The sequence below is a fragment of the Scomber scombrus genome, chromosome 13, assembly GCF_963691925.1.
Source record: "Scomber scombrus chromosome 13, fScoSco1.1, whole genome shotgun sequence".
In the NCBI taxonomy this organism is placed as follows: domain Eukaryota; kingdom Metazoa; phylum Chordata; class Actinopteri; order Scombriformes; family Scombridae; genus Scomber; species Scomber scombrus.
The window spans coordinates 30401796-30417002 of record NC_084982.1 but is presented as its reverse complement, the minus strand read 5'-3'; the positions used below and the strand labels follow the sequence as shown (position 1 = coordinate 30417002).

The following is a 15207-nucleotide window of genomic DNA, read 5'->3' as shown; positions in this document are numbered from 1 at the left end:
TCATTAAATCACCATATCATCCAAACTTTGATAACTTTTTGATAAGCGAGCCTCTGTGGGACACAGAGGATGTGCCTCTGTGCTTAACGTCTGGTTAGAAATCCAAAGTTTATAGATTGGGTTAAAACTGTGTTTTTTCACAGCACAGGAGAGAGGCAGAGGAGCTCGGACAGGAGACATGAACGGACCAAAGAGGAGGAAGCTTTTACCCAAAAGGTTCGTCACACATCACTGCTGATTAGCTAGTTTAAGTTTATTATTCCTCTCAGATGTGTCATCATGTCATCACTGCTTTCACTTAATATTAAGGTTTTTCCCTTTGTCCGTTCTATTTATTTAAATGCAGAGATGAGCAGAGCAGAGCAGATGATGAGAGAGGAGCAGAGGAGCTTGAAGAGGAGCATGAAGAGGAGCATGAAGAGGAGAAAGACATGAACGGAGCAAAGAGGAGGAAGATTCCACCTAGAAGGTTCGTCACACATCACTGCTGATTAGCTAGTTTAAGTTTATTATTCCTCTTTACATTTTCAATCTGTTTCCAGATGTGTCACCATGTCATGTCATCAATGCTTTTTCTTTTCCTTTGATATTTAAATGCAGAGATAAGCAGAACGAGGCCGATGATGATAGAGGAGCAGAGGAGAGAGGAGCAGAGGAGAGAGGCCAGAAGAGAGGAGCAGAGGAGAGAGGACAGAAGAGAGGAGCAGAGGAGAGAAGACAGAAGAGCGGAGCAGAGGAGAGAGGAGCAGAGGAGAGAAGACAGAAGAGAGGAGCAGAGGAGAGAGGACAGAAGAGAGGAGCAGAGGAGAGAGGACAGAAGAGAGGAGCAGAGGAGCAGGAAATGAACGAAGCAAAGAGGAAGAAGTTTCCACCCAATAGGTACGTCAGACATCACTATATGTGCCTAGCTGTTATATGTTCACTAATCTAATCATGTAATTCATTAATTATTAATTATTTGATTCATTTCTTGGAAATGAACCCAAACTGAAAAACAAGCTAGTTTAAGTTTATTGTCTCTCAGCACATTTTCAGTCTGTTCTCAGATGTGTCATCAATGCTTTCACTTAATATGAAGGTTTTTATTTTCCTTTCTCCTCATTTAAATGCAGAGATGAGCAGAGCAGAGCAGATGAAGAGAGAGGAGCAGAGGAGCATGAAGAGGAGAGTGGAGAAGAGGAGCTTGAATGGGAGACAGGAGCGGAGGAACTGGGAGAGGAGAGAGGTATCTATTGTTATTAATAATAATTATAACTATTTGTGTATAGCACCCTTTAATAGGAGAAATGAAGCTCCTAGTGCTTTACAACAAAATAAATAACATAAACCAACTGATTCACATGAAAATGACATAAAACATGAATGTAACAGAAGATGGAAAATAAAAATCACTTGAATAGAAAAAAGGAAGAAAGGTTCCTTTTTTTACCCAAAACACTGTAATCATTCAGAATGGTTGTTCTTCTTCATAATATTCACTCAGTGTCTCGCTATGGAATGCAGCCTCCTCCTCCCTGATATCTCAATCCGCCAATCTTGATTGGCCGGTGAAAGGTGTTCATCCGCTGCACCCAGTAGTCCCACCTACTATATATAGTGTGCGCGGATAACACTCCCTTAATTCAAAACCTCTTCTCACCTGAGAGCTTATCTCATGTTGGAGCTTTTCACTAGCTTAACAGTTCACCAGACGCTAGTGTCGTGCTCTGGCTTCTGCCTTGTCCTTTCACACCAGATCGGACCGGTAAGTATTTTTCCAGTCCCTCCATGGCGGAATTACTCTTGGCTCCCCTCCACGGACGCTCGAGTCGGTCGAGCGAACTAGCACACCAGCTAGCCACGGCCCTTTTCTCCGCTAGCACTCCAGCTTGTCGGCGAGATGGCAACCGCTACAGATCCTCACACCAGAGGAGACTCTCGGCTCTGTTGCTGCGGGAATAAAATCTTGGGGAAGGACAGCCACCGGTGTGCAGTACCTGCCTGGGGGTTGACCTTGCCAGGTTAGCCCTCGATGTTCCCGGGTCCTGTGGACACTGCAAAGTGTTCACGGTCAAGAGCCTCAGACGCAGGCTAGCCCGCCAGGTTAGCCTCACGGACCGTGACCCGTTTCTCCCCACCGCTGACCAAGGCGCAGCCGCGGAGGAAGACAAGGACATGGCCGGGGAAGTTCCGGAGACTGGCTACGACTGGGTCGCCCAGTGCGAGCAGCTCCGAGCTCCCTCGTTTCCCGAGGAAGACGTGCTGGAAATTGGCCTCACAGAGGATGACGATGATGCCTCGTTCCTCATATCAGAGGAAGAGGAGGAAGACGACATCTTCGTGGCTCCAGCCCCGGCTGTAAAGCCTAAGCTGCCCACTACCAACAGGGAGGAAGGCGGGGTGAGCTCTCCAGCTCCCTCCCTCCATGTGGACCTGCTCGTCATGTGTAAACGTGTGGCAGAGAAGATGGAGGTCCCCTGGCCGGTTGCAGTAGCAGAGCCCACCCGGTCCTGCTACGAAGGCAAGCAGCTCCCCCTGGCCCATAGTGCGGCGAAACAGCTTCTCCCTCTCTTCCCTGAGTTGCTGACCGAGCCTTCCAAAACTTGGAGTAGCTGCCCGTTCAGCAGTCCCGCCGCTGGCCACGACCGCCACGGCCTCGGCCCCCCAGGCGAGGAAGATGAAGAGAGTGGCCTGATGACCTTCCTCTCTCCCCGTTACGCAGGCCCACCCGCTGCCCACTCCAGTGCCGGTCCGCGAGGGGAGAGACATCGCCTCGGAGGTTTGCACTGTTGCGCCCCCGAGCCAAATGTCCACAAGCACACACATGCACACATGTTCACGAGCCGATGGTGCACATAGCAAAAAAAGCCAAGACAAACAGGCAAAAATACCCTGTCTATAAGCAGTGTGGCCACAGAGCCCTCTGCAGCTCTGCCCCGGGATGGGCTAACCATTCCTGAGCAGAGTGACAGGCCCCGCTGTTCCAGGGGGTTATTTCCCTGTGCTACCGCAAGAGGGCGCCACAGCACTGCTGTTGGGACCTCCTGTGATAGATAAGGGGCTGCAATATGCTTCTGCGCTTTCTCTCAAACTGTAAAATTCACCGTGGGTATTACGCACTATTTCTCGGGGATACAGGCTCCAATTCGCCGCTGTCCCTCCCCGTTTCTCAGGCATAATACAGTCACAAGCACAGGGAGAATCAGCTCGAGTCTCACAGGAGGAAGTCCTCTCTCTGTTAGAAAAAAGAGCAATTTCTGCCGTATCTCCCGAACAGAGTCTGTCAGGTTTTTACTCCAGATATTTCCTCGTTCCCAAACGGGAACCCTGTACGGTGCACAGAGGCCGCTGTCGCCCCGCTCAGACGCCGGGGCATATGGCTGGCCACGTATTTGGACGACTGGCTCCTGTTGGCGCAGTTGGAACAGGAGGCCAGGGTTCACACGCAAATTGTCACGACACACCTAATAGATTTGGGCTTTGTGATACATACGGAGAAGAGCCAACTCTCTCCGACACAGGAGATATCCTTTCTGGGATTATCCCTGTGCTCCGTGCCATTCACAGCTCGCCTCTCGGAGGAGAGAATGAAAACTTTCAAAGCTTGCCTCGCGCACTTCCGTCGACACAAGTCCGTCCAGTTCAGACTGTGTCTTCGGCTGTTGGGTCTGATGGCTTCAGCCATCCTCATGATCCGTCTTGGCCACTTTCACATGCGGGAATTTCAGTGCTCGGTCGCTTCACTCAGGCTGGATCCCATGTGTCATGGCGCATGGCGGATAACGGTCACGTCAGATTGCGTGACGGCTCTGCGCTACTGCCGTCTTTCCTGACTCAGGGGGTGTCCATGGGCACTGTCTCGTCCAGGAAAGTGGTCACCACGGATGCCAGCCTATCCGGCTGGGGTGGCATTTAAGAGGGCAGGTCTGTGAGAGGATGCTGGAGCCAGGCCCTCCAACGTCTTCACATAAACTTTCTCGAGCTCTCGGCTGTGTTTCTGTCCCTGAAACACTTCCTCCCGTTCCACTCGGGCCACCACATCCTGGTGAGGACAGACAACACAACAACAGTAGCGTATATAAACCGTCAAGGAGGTTTGCGCTCTTGTGTGTTGCACACTCTGGCACGCAAACAGTGTGCACTTTTTCTCCCTGAGGGCGACTCACGTCCCGGGGACCCTGAACACAGGTGCCGACCTGCTGTCCAGGGGCGCACCGATATACGGGGAATGGATGCTGCACCCGCAGGTCCTGGAGCAGATATGGGCGCGCTACAGCCGCGCCAGGTTTGCGTCCAGGGAAAACGCTCAGTGCGAGCTGTTCTTCTCCCTGCGCACTCTGGACGCACGCCTGGGCGTAGACGCACTAGCGCACGCTTTGCCGCACGAGCTGCTCTACGCGTTTCCCCCACTGGCCCTCTCGCCAAAGTGAGGGGACACAACCACAGGCTGATCCTGATAGCTCCACACTGGCCAGCGTTGCACTGGCTGGCAGAGATATATCGGATGCTGTCCGCCCAGCCTTGGCAGCTGCCGGTGCGCAGGGACTTGCTCTCGCAGGGGCGGGGAACAGTGTTCCACCCGCACCCGGAGCGACTGCAACTGTGGGCGTGGCCCGTGAGTGGCTCAATTTGACCACTGCTGGGCTCCCTCAGAGTGTGGTTAACACTATCCAAAACGCCAGGGCTCCCTCCACTAGGTCTCTGTTAAACTCTGAGTGGGGAATGTTTGAGTGGTGGTGTCTCAAACGGGGCCACATCCCATTTCAGTGTTCTGTGCCAGCAATACGTTTTTACAGGACCTGATTGATAAAGGAAAAGCCTTTTCCACGGTTAATGTTTATCTGGCAGCTATAGCGGCTTGCCATATATAGCAGGCTAACACCCTTTGGTGTGCCGGTTTGTGAGGGGCGCGCGCAGGCTTCTCCCTGTCTCCGGACTGCTGATGCCTCCGTGGGATTTAGCGGTGGTTCTGGAGGGGCTTAAAGGCCCCCGTTTGAGCCATTGCTTGGAGCGAGTCTCAAACACCTGTCCCTTAAGACAGCGCTGTTACTGGCTCTCGCCTCTGCAAAGCGGGTGAGTGACATCCATGCGCTCTCTGTGCACCCTGTGTGCACTCAATTCGCCCTGGGGAATACTCGTATGGTTCTGAAGCCCAACCCGGTCTTTGTACCTAAGGTGGTACAAGCAAGCGCACATGCTGTGTCCGGTTCGAGCTGTGCGCTCTTATATGGACAGGACACAGAGCATCAGGAGGAGCGATCAGCTCTTTGTCTCATAGGCTGAACCCGGAAAGGGACAGCCAGTCACAAAGCAGCGCCTCGGCCACTGGGTAGTGGAGGCTATAGCTTTGGCGTACACGAGCAGGGGCTCTGCAGCCGCCGGCAGGTTTGCGTGCGCACTCTACCTGCGGGATGGCCGCATCCTGGGCTTTATTTAGGGGAGTGTCTTTTCAGACCATTTGTTCGGTTCTACATGCTGGACGTGTCAGGGTTGAGCGTGGCTAGCGCCGTCCTGGAGTCCTAACTGGAACCCAGGGACCCTCCACACTGGCTGGTACTTGTTCGATAAGCTGTCTGGCAATACGGGAGCTACCATATCGCATAGCGAGACACCGAGTGAATATTATGAAGAAGAACATTTGGTCATCTAACATAACCTCAGTGCTTAGCATAATTTGAGTGAGGTGTCTCGCCAGACGGCCCTTCTTGCTGGGCGGTGAGAAGAGGTTTGCTTATTGAATTAAGAGTGTTATCCGCGCACACTATATATAGTAGGTGGGACTACTGGGTGCGGCGGATGAACACCTTTTACCGGCCAATCAAAATTGGCGGATTGAGATAAATGCTTCTATCAGGGCTGCAGGAGGCTGCATCCCATAGTGAGACACCTCGCTCATATTATTCTAAGAACTGAGGTTATGTTAGATAACCAAACGTTATTGGGTTTGTGTTTAGTTTATAGTTTTTTATTTATGATATCCACAGAAGCTAACTGATGACACCTACAACCAAAACGTTTTTTCTAATGATGTTTAAAAACTGGACTTTTATGAAGAAGCATTAAACTTATCTGCTCTTTCCCCTTACAGCTGAAAGTGACTTCAGGCTCTTTATCTCATCTCTTTCAGATGCTTCGTCCTATGATGCTGCATATTCATTTTCCAGAAATTATCCTGCAATGTCTGACAAACAGCGAGCTCCTCGTTCACCTGTGTACTCACAGTCTACATGGCCTCCAGTCCTCCACACAGGTGAGCCAGCCTGGCCAATCCACTGTTCATTCATCATTCTAAGCCACATTTTAGCCAGGTCATTGTTCTTCACTGGAGATTCAGTTCTTTAGGGTTTGATTGCCTCGTGTCACCACTTCCTGTACCTGTCAATTCTAATTTAAAGCCCTCTAGCATTTCATGCTCAGTCCATATACCAGGTTTTGACCTACTTTTGTTCTGGTTCAAACTTGTGTTTTATTAGGGGGCAAATGTGAGTGAAGTGTTTGCCCTTTAGAGCCAAACTAACCCATTAATGAGGACTGAGAACCAGTGATCTGTTGTCTGCACTGAGGAATGAATCATCTATTAGACTTTCTTGTCTTAAATTGAATATACTGTATCTGCTTTTCTGTTTTTTTTGTACACACAAACAGCTGCTGATCCTGTGAGGAAGACTTCACGAACAGAGACGGGCCGTTTAACCAGGCAGTTAGGTAAGAGGAGTTTTTTCTTCTCTTTTACCCCAAAACACTGTAATCATTCAGATTGGTTGGGGTTGTGTTTAGTTTATTTAAGGTATCTGTGGTTATGATATCCACAAAAGCTAACTGATGACACCAACAACCAAAACATTACTAAGGTTTTGTAATGATGTTTAAAAACTGGACTTTTATAAAGAAGCATAAAACTTACCTGTTCTTTCACCTTACAGCTGAAAGTGACCTCAGGCCCTTATCTCATCTCTTTCAGATGCTTCGTCCTATGATGCTGCATATTCATTTTCCAGCAGAAATTATCCTCCACTGTCTGGCAAACAGCGAGCTCCTCGTTCACCTGTGTACTCACAGTTTACATCGCCTCCAGTCCTCCACACAGGTGAGCCAGCCTGGCCAATCCACTGTTCATTCATCATTCTAAGCCACATTTTAGCCAGGTCCATCTTCTCCATCTGCTCCTACAGCACAGCCCCAGACTCCACCAGCAGTCTCTCCTTCTTCCACACTCATTACTAGAGATTCAGTTGTGAGAAATACCTCTCAGCAGAACATTTTTATACCTGAAATGTAATTATACACACAGGCTAAAATGTCCAACCATGATTTTACCAGGCTCTTACAGTTTCTTGAAAACTCTGAAGAAGAAGGGTATTGGTTGTTTACGCAGGACTAATGCATCCTTCTACAGAATTGAAAGCATCCAACCCTAATGGATAAGTTGAATGCATTTTAATGGACAATCCATTTACACAGTACAAAACGCCTCCTTCTCAAACTGACTGTCCATGGTTCCATGCCTTGATGCAGATATTACCACTTTCATCAAAAGTCACAAATTGTCCCTTTGGCTGCTACACATTACTGCTATGATCCCGCCCAAACATATACTCACATGCTCCCCCTGGTGTCTGGGAGTGCCAAGTCCACTCCTCTAGTCTCCCTCTGAATCTCCTCATAAGATCTGAATATCTTCCTTCTGCTGCTCCTCTGAGCACAAAGCCTGTTCTAACAATAATCCTGTTGACTTCCTGTAATAGGCCGTCTGACCATTTCTACAAGATTCATTTAATGTGATGCAGGCCTGTTTTCTCAGAAGCATTTTTTTTAAGGCTAATTTTCTCACCGCTTGTTTCTTTCACACCACAGCAGATAAACACAGACTGAACAATATACAGGAAAACCAAGAAAGGAGCAAGTCTGAGTCTGGAGGACGAGATCAGCAGAAGGTGGCCTCCAAGAATAACAACAAATACTACATACTGGCTCTGATTGTTGGTGTTGTTGTTGGTATTGTTGTCGATCGTCATATCCTCAGGCCTACAGGTACATTAGGTTTTGTCTTCTATTAAACTTCATATTATCTTCAGCTGAACTTGGATTGGAGGGCTTTTATATTTTACAGTGTTGTGTGATTCAGAGAGAATATCTTCAGATTCAGTGTAGAGACATCAGTGTTAAATAAAGACAGACTTTTAAAAACATCAACTTGTTATTAAAGTACAATTTAAAGGACTTTTACTTTACTTAAATATCAGTTTATGCTACTTGATATTTCTGATACATTTTATTTATTTACCAGCTGTACCAGAGGTTCCCAAATTTGATAAATCAGTGTGTAGTTGTGTCTGTTGTATAATATACAGTGTGTTGTAATGGAGTATTTTGTCAAACGTAAAGCACAGTGAACAGTATCTGAGCGTCTTTAGGCATTGGTCCGCTGCATTCATAAATAGCACACAGGTGCTAAAGTCATGTGTTTTATTGCCTGGAGGGAAAAAACAGGATTTAACTAAGAAATTAACTTCAGTTTCAGCTAGGAAACAAAGTCTTCAATGAGTGATCTCTTGGTGTATTAAATGTGTTTTCTTTAAGGATTCACTTTAATGATGAGACAGGTTGCTGTAATTGGAAACCATTATCGCTGCAGCAAATCCACAGGAGCTGATTAAGTCCATAACTAACAAGCGTGAAAGGTGGCATTACTGTCCTGATCACATCAGGATATAAATCAAAATGAGACAGCATAGACCGACAACAGCTTTCACAAAATGATCTAATTATTGTACATCACGTTATTATTATTAATCACACAGACGGCAAAGGCTCAAGTGAGAACATAACAAAACCCCGACACACAACACAACCGTAACTTTGACTCACTGTCTGTTCTGTCTGCAGATACTGAAAGAATTGGGAAAAACATCACCAAAGTCCCAGACGGCCAATCATATCCGGTGAAACCCGATCCGGTGAAACCCGATCCGGTGAAACCCGATCATCCAGAGGAAGACTTCGTACCTCCAAAGCCGAAACCTGATGGAGGTGATCATGTTTTTTGTTATGTAGTTCACAATGGACATTTTATGGAGTTTTTAAGCTGAACTTAACATTTTGGTCCTTAGATCTTAGTTGTTTTCTGTATATGTTTCAACAAGGCAGGGATTCTTAGCGTTTGGACGCCATGATTTTAAGCGACTTTAAGTTATACGTCAGCCAATGAGGCCTCCAGATACACAACTACAAATGAAGCTGAATTTCCACAGCGGGTCCGCTTGTTAAACCCCTGTTAGTATGTGTTGATATTTGATGCCTCTTGTACGGCTCACTTGTTCTAAAACCAGATAAAGCTGTGGCTCTCTGGCCCTCCCTGTTAACAGCTGCTACCCACAACAAATTATCCCGTAACTATTTGTCTGTGCTGTACTGGCCTCCCTTTTTTATTTTGCTTACCAGCTACACATCTAAACAAATGACTCCACTCATCTGTCTGTGTTAGCTGTGCCCATCCCATTCAGAACATGTGGCGTTGGAAGGACGAATCTCCACACTGTATAAAGCCCATGAGGCTGAGCAGCATATAGACACTGTTATTGTTGGTCCAGTACACATCGACACCGCTGCTGGCTCTGCTTCCCCTCTGCTTCCTGTCCTGCTGCTGTGAACCCTCCGTGGTCATCCAGCCCCATGAATGCTAGATTCACCTTGGGGCTAAACCTAAAGTCCTGGTCAGTTCTACCGAGTCCCACCATGAACACTGGACCCTGGTCAGAGCTCATAGCTGGAGAGGAAGACGCTCCTGTCACACACCTCCAAGCTTTGACATCCACGTGGAGAGTAAATATGACATCTTGGATCTGCATCACTTTCCACCCTTTCTGACTGAGGAGTCCTGATCAAACAGCCAACTGTCACCTCCGGTCCTCCACCAGCCAAACTATAGTGCTCCTCTTGTACCACGGTTCGGTTTTCCACACTTCAGTTCACACCAGCGCTGAGATGAGCTCCTGCCATCCGTCTCCATCCTCACCGCCATCACGAGTACAGATTTCTCCACCGTCCACTTCCACTCCTACACACTCATCATTGGTGACTCTACTGTGACAACTTTCTGTTTTCCTGGCAATAAGACGACAAACATCATGGAGAAAATACCCAGCATCCTCCCTGATAATTCTCTTGCCTGTGATATTGTCCCTCATGTTGGCTGTAATGACATTTCCAGTCAGACTTCAGAAATATTGAAACGTGATTTCAACTCATTGAATCTCTCTCAGTCCATCGTAAGTGGCTCTACGTCTCTGGACTTACCTGGGCTTTAATTATCCCCTAAGGGAAACTTGGCTTGCAGACAGGTTAAAAAATACTATCAAAAACATATAAAAAACATAATCACATGTAAAAGCAAGACTGACAAATCATAAGCAACAATCAAGTCTGGCTGAATTTGGGTTATGGCTCTGGAGTCCAGTTTGTTTTTCAGGTGCAGTCCAAGGTACCTGTAGGATCTGACTACCTCAACCCCTCGATGGAAGCAGACTGGGGTGGGAAAGCGGGGCTTTGGGTGATTTTGGATGTATTGACCTGCAGCTGCTTGTGGCACATCTCTGAGTTGTGTTGGAGGTCAGATCTGTACAGGGTGAAGAGGAGGCGGGGCAGTACAGTTAGCTTTGGTGCTGCTGGGCTGCTGGCCAGTTTCAGGTGTTCAGTCCCTGGTCTGTCAGGGAGGTAGTCAGTGATCCAGGACATGAGGTGTGGCTCAGCTTGTATTGTGGTCATTTTATCTCGCTGTAGGAGAGGCTGGGTAATGATGAATGTGCTTGAGGACTGGAATAATAATATTATAGGAGAAGGGTTGGGTAAGGGGGCTCAGTTGCTCAGGGAAGAGATGGCAGTTACCATCATGTCCCTTTTTCCTGAGCACCATCAGATCTCCTCTGAATAAACATGGTTCCTGCCGCTACCTTCAATAATAGATGTATTGTCGATGTCTATCAGAAATATAGCAAAGAGAAACATGCTAGACCTGCGATAAAGAGGCAGGAAGAGGAAAAAGTTGAGAGACTCACACAGAGCAGAGAGATCAATCAGACTGATTTCATGAATGACAGACGCAGTGCGAATATTCAAGGCAGGAATTCACAGTTACACAGATGTCAAGAAATGTAATCAAATTCATTTAATTTTGTCATGGTGGTAATTTTGTGGTACATTTTTACTTTAATTCAATATTTTCACTTTATGCAATTTTTCATGATCTTTACTCGAAAAGGTTAATTGTGTTATTTTCATTCCAATTTATTCAGTTCACAGTACACATGGATTTATTTCTTTTGTGGGTTAGTTTTATAAATGTGTAAATGTTAACAGTGTGTTCATCTTTCAGGAAAGGTGAAGGTGTACTCGAAGGTTACCGGTAAAACCTTTGGAGCCCATCAAGTCCTGCTGGACAAAGTGAAGAGTATGAGTCGGTCAGTTACCGTGGAAACCACTGAAGACCTGCAGGAAAGCCACATCGTTATCGCCTTCTGTCCAATCACGTCTCGTGTTGGATCCGATGTGGAGGCAGCCATGACAGACATTACAGGTGAAGGAAAGACTTGTTCATCATGTTCAGATCAGATTCTGTAGATCAACACTCAGAACCAGAGTTCATGTTGAGTCTGAAGCTGATTCTTCAAAACACTTTTGTTGTTGTTATGCTTCTCAGATGAAATCTCTCCTGTGGTAAAATGTACAATCTATTCTAGTTAGTTTAGCAGCAGGAACTATTTATTTTGCACTCCATTGTGTCTTCAGCAGTGTAGTAATACTGAAGGATCTTTACTTAGCAGTTTGATATGAGTGGAGCCAGGAGAGAGTACTATGATGCACATTCAACTTATTGTGCTTTTCCACTACACAGTTCCAGCACGACTCGCCTTGACTCGTTTTTTTTGCGTTTCCATCAAGGATAGTACCTGGTACCTGCTGCTCCATCAGGGATAGTACCTGGTACCTGCTGCTCCATCAGGGATAGTACCTGGTACCTGCTGCTCCTCCATCAGGGATAGTACCTGGTACCTGCTCCTCCATCAAGGATAGTACCTGGTACCTGGTACTTTTTTAGTACCTGGTACCTGCTCCTCCATCAGGGATAGTACCTGGTACCTGCGTCTCCATCAGGGATAGTACCTGGTACCTGCGTCTCCATCAGGGATAGTACCTGGTACCTGCGTCTCCATCAGGGATAGTACCTGGTACCTGCGTCTCCATCAGGGATAGTACCTGGTACCTGCGTCTCCATCAGGGATAGTACCTGGTACCTGCTGCTCCTCCATCAGGGATAGTACCTGGTACCTGCGTCTCCATCAGGGATAGTACCTGGTACCTGCTGCTTTTTTAGTATCTGCTCTGCCGAGGTTCTAAGCGAGCCGAGCCGATACTAAATGTGACGTCACCAGACTGCCGGCCTCTGATTGGTCAGAGAGTCACTGGAAGAGTCATGAGCCGTCCCACACAAGAATCAAACCCGGCATTTTTAAATACCAACAACAGCGTTACAGCGATCCGTTTCTCTTCTCTTGCTTTGTGTGAGACAGAAAGCCTCATACAGCAGCAAGTACACCATCGCCTCCATGTCCTCCATTGTTTATGTGTTTGTGTTGCATATAATACGAAGTCACGGCAGTTTCGCGGAGCTGTGCTATGACGACCCCGCCCACGTTGAGTAGTTACTTTATTGTAATGGAAAAGGTCGTTCCTGGAACCATGTCGAGTCGAGTCGTGCTGGAACTGTATAGTGGAAAAGCGCCATTAGTCTGGTTGTCTTCGAGTGAACTGGCTTCACTGAACCTAACATTGGCTGATAACCAGAACTACAAAGCTGATTACCAACCAGCTCATCAACTCTGGCTTTTCCAGCTTCCGGTGCATTCATTTGAAAAAAGCAGATAGTTAATTATGAGTGACACCATCAGAACCATGAATAAAGTACTTCATAAGATAAGACATAAAGTACCTGCAGAAAATTTCTGTTTTAGGGACAAAAAAAAGTCATATTCAACCAAGTGAAATGTAAACGACTGTCATGTTCTTCTCTGGTGTTTCAGGCTCCTGTGGTCAGAAACCTGTGATCCTGGTGCTGATGCATCACACCCGAGATGTCGAATATTCAACTGCTGGAAGAAGATGGTCTGACGTGTATGACAACGTTGTGTTGGACGTTCACGTCCTTTTCCACGAGACAAAGAACGGATTACTGACATGTCCAAAGAATAATGAGGCAGCTGATGAAATACTGGAAGGCTTCATGAAACACAGTAAACACAAAGGTTCCTGATAGTTTCAGAGGTTTTAGCAGCAAGAATGAAATAAGGAAAGCAGCATCATCACATTAAAACTGTCAGTAATTACAGAAGGAGAGAAATAAACATGTATTTAAACTTTTCCTGCTGGGTCAAAGTGTTATTTCATGAAGTTGCTCGGCTTTACTTACAGACAGAAAACCCAACATAAAGTGTGTTGGTAAGGTGTTGGGCTCCTTGTTATTGATTGAACTCTAACGGTGAGATGAACTCCACTCTTTATTCGGTGTTTTGATGATGGTGATGGAGAGTGCTCAGTTCAGCTATTTTCATTATTAATAAGACAAGCTTCATCTGAGGGAACTCCTGGGTTTGTCTCTAAAATGTTTCTCAGAGATATATTTATTATATTATTTTGATTTAAGATGTTTGTCTGTTTGTAGATATTTTGTTGTCTTCCAACAGCAGTAGTTAAATGGGGATCACAGCTTGCAGGCCAGTTAGAACTGTGGATGAAGGTCTGCGGGAAATAATTCAGATCTCAACGACTACACTTGAATTCCCATTGAGAGCCGTCATCATATCAGAGATACACAACCTGTATGAGTCATCTTTCATCAGTACTGAAGTGATGGAAATGTTAGATGACCATTTTCCTATCTGGTACCTGTTGAACTTGAGTGTGTCAATATTTTTAAAAAGCTAAATATTGTGTGTGAGAGTTTCTGACTATCTGTGTCTCTGTTTTCTGTTCACTGGGAGAAGACGGCTGCTCAGATCCTACAAACACAAACATTTAGGAAACATGACAAAGACTTTTCATGTGTGTCATAAACATGATGCTAATCTAACATGGAATTAATACAAATACTGCAAATAACAGTGAATGAATGCAGCCACACTCCTGTATTTTTATGGATTTGCTGCTACAGCTGATTAGACTGATCTTTTATAAATAACTGCAGTTTGACAGGAAGTGGAGACATTACAGAATAAACTCAAGTGCTATATTTTGTTTTCTGATTCAACAAAATAAACAATTGTCTGCATTTATTGACTGTTTTTCTTTACATTCACTGTCAGTCCGCCTGTCAGTGACACATTTTAAACACATTTATATTTTACATCATTTGTCGTCATTTCCATGTGAGGCTGAAACCTGAGTGTCGGGTTTGATGAGCGTTTACTTAGTTTATTGAGTTACATCATTTAGATTTTTCCTGAAACATTCAACCTACGCAATTAATCAATAAATAACATGAACTCATTCTGCCAGCGGGAATGGTTCATATGTCTCTGAGCAGGAAACAGTAGATACACAGTATGGGGGGGGGGGGGGGGGGCAATTTGAGCTGGTTAGCACAAAGGCTCATGGGACTGTTAATGTTCGAGATGAAAGTCATGTTTTAGTGATGTTGTGTTCATGTTTAATTGTATTATGTGGGTGTTAAGTTTGATGTTAACTTTAGTTAGCATTGTAGCCACCGTTCCAGAAGTTAACTGAAACTCAGTCACCATGGTAACTGAAACTCTGAGTCAGTCACCATGGTAACTGAAATCTGAGTCAGTCACCATGGTAACTGACTGTGAAGATAACCTGCTCGCTGGCAGGTTTTTTTTAAGATCCTCTGAGTTTCTACCTGTCTCCTCCTACCTGAAGCAAGCTGCCAGACATGGGTTTGTCCGTTTCTTCACAATCCGATAGATATCGAGGCAGAATTAATTCGCAATGCCTTATGTCGGGAGATGTATTCAGAGCTCAATTGGATGTGCTTTCATTCCGAGATGAATATCTGTTAGAATGGTATCACTGTTCATTACACTCAATCATTTCTTATCATTGTCCGGCCATATCTGCTAACCCTAACCCTAATCTTATTTTTAGGAAGTATTTTATTTAATATTAATGTACACATCGTCACGTTAGTCTTAAAATCAACGACTCAAATATGTATAA

The 15207-nt window shown here is 45.9% G+C and overlaps 1 protein-coding gene across 1 annotated transcript; it reads left to right on the top strand.

The window, feature by feature from the left end:
• The first annotated feature begins 154 nt into the window (after positions 1-154).
• LOC133993023 (uncharacterized) lies at positions 155-14266 on the top strand. Its single transcript, XM_062431853.1, has 11 exons — positions 155-216; positions 347-469; positions 601-879; positions 1113-1225; positions 6107-6229; positions 6625-6684; positions 6941-7066; positions 7834-8010; positions 8866-9009; positions 11351-11551; positions 13056-14266. The coding sequence occupies exons 1-11, from the start codon at positions 179-181 to the stop codon at positions 13283-13285; spliced, it is 1614 nt and encodes a 537-aa protein (XP_062287837.1). The 5' UTR covers positions 155-178; the 3' UTR covers positions 13286-14266.
• Positions 14267-15207: the final 941 nt, after the last annotated feature.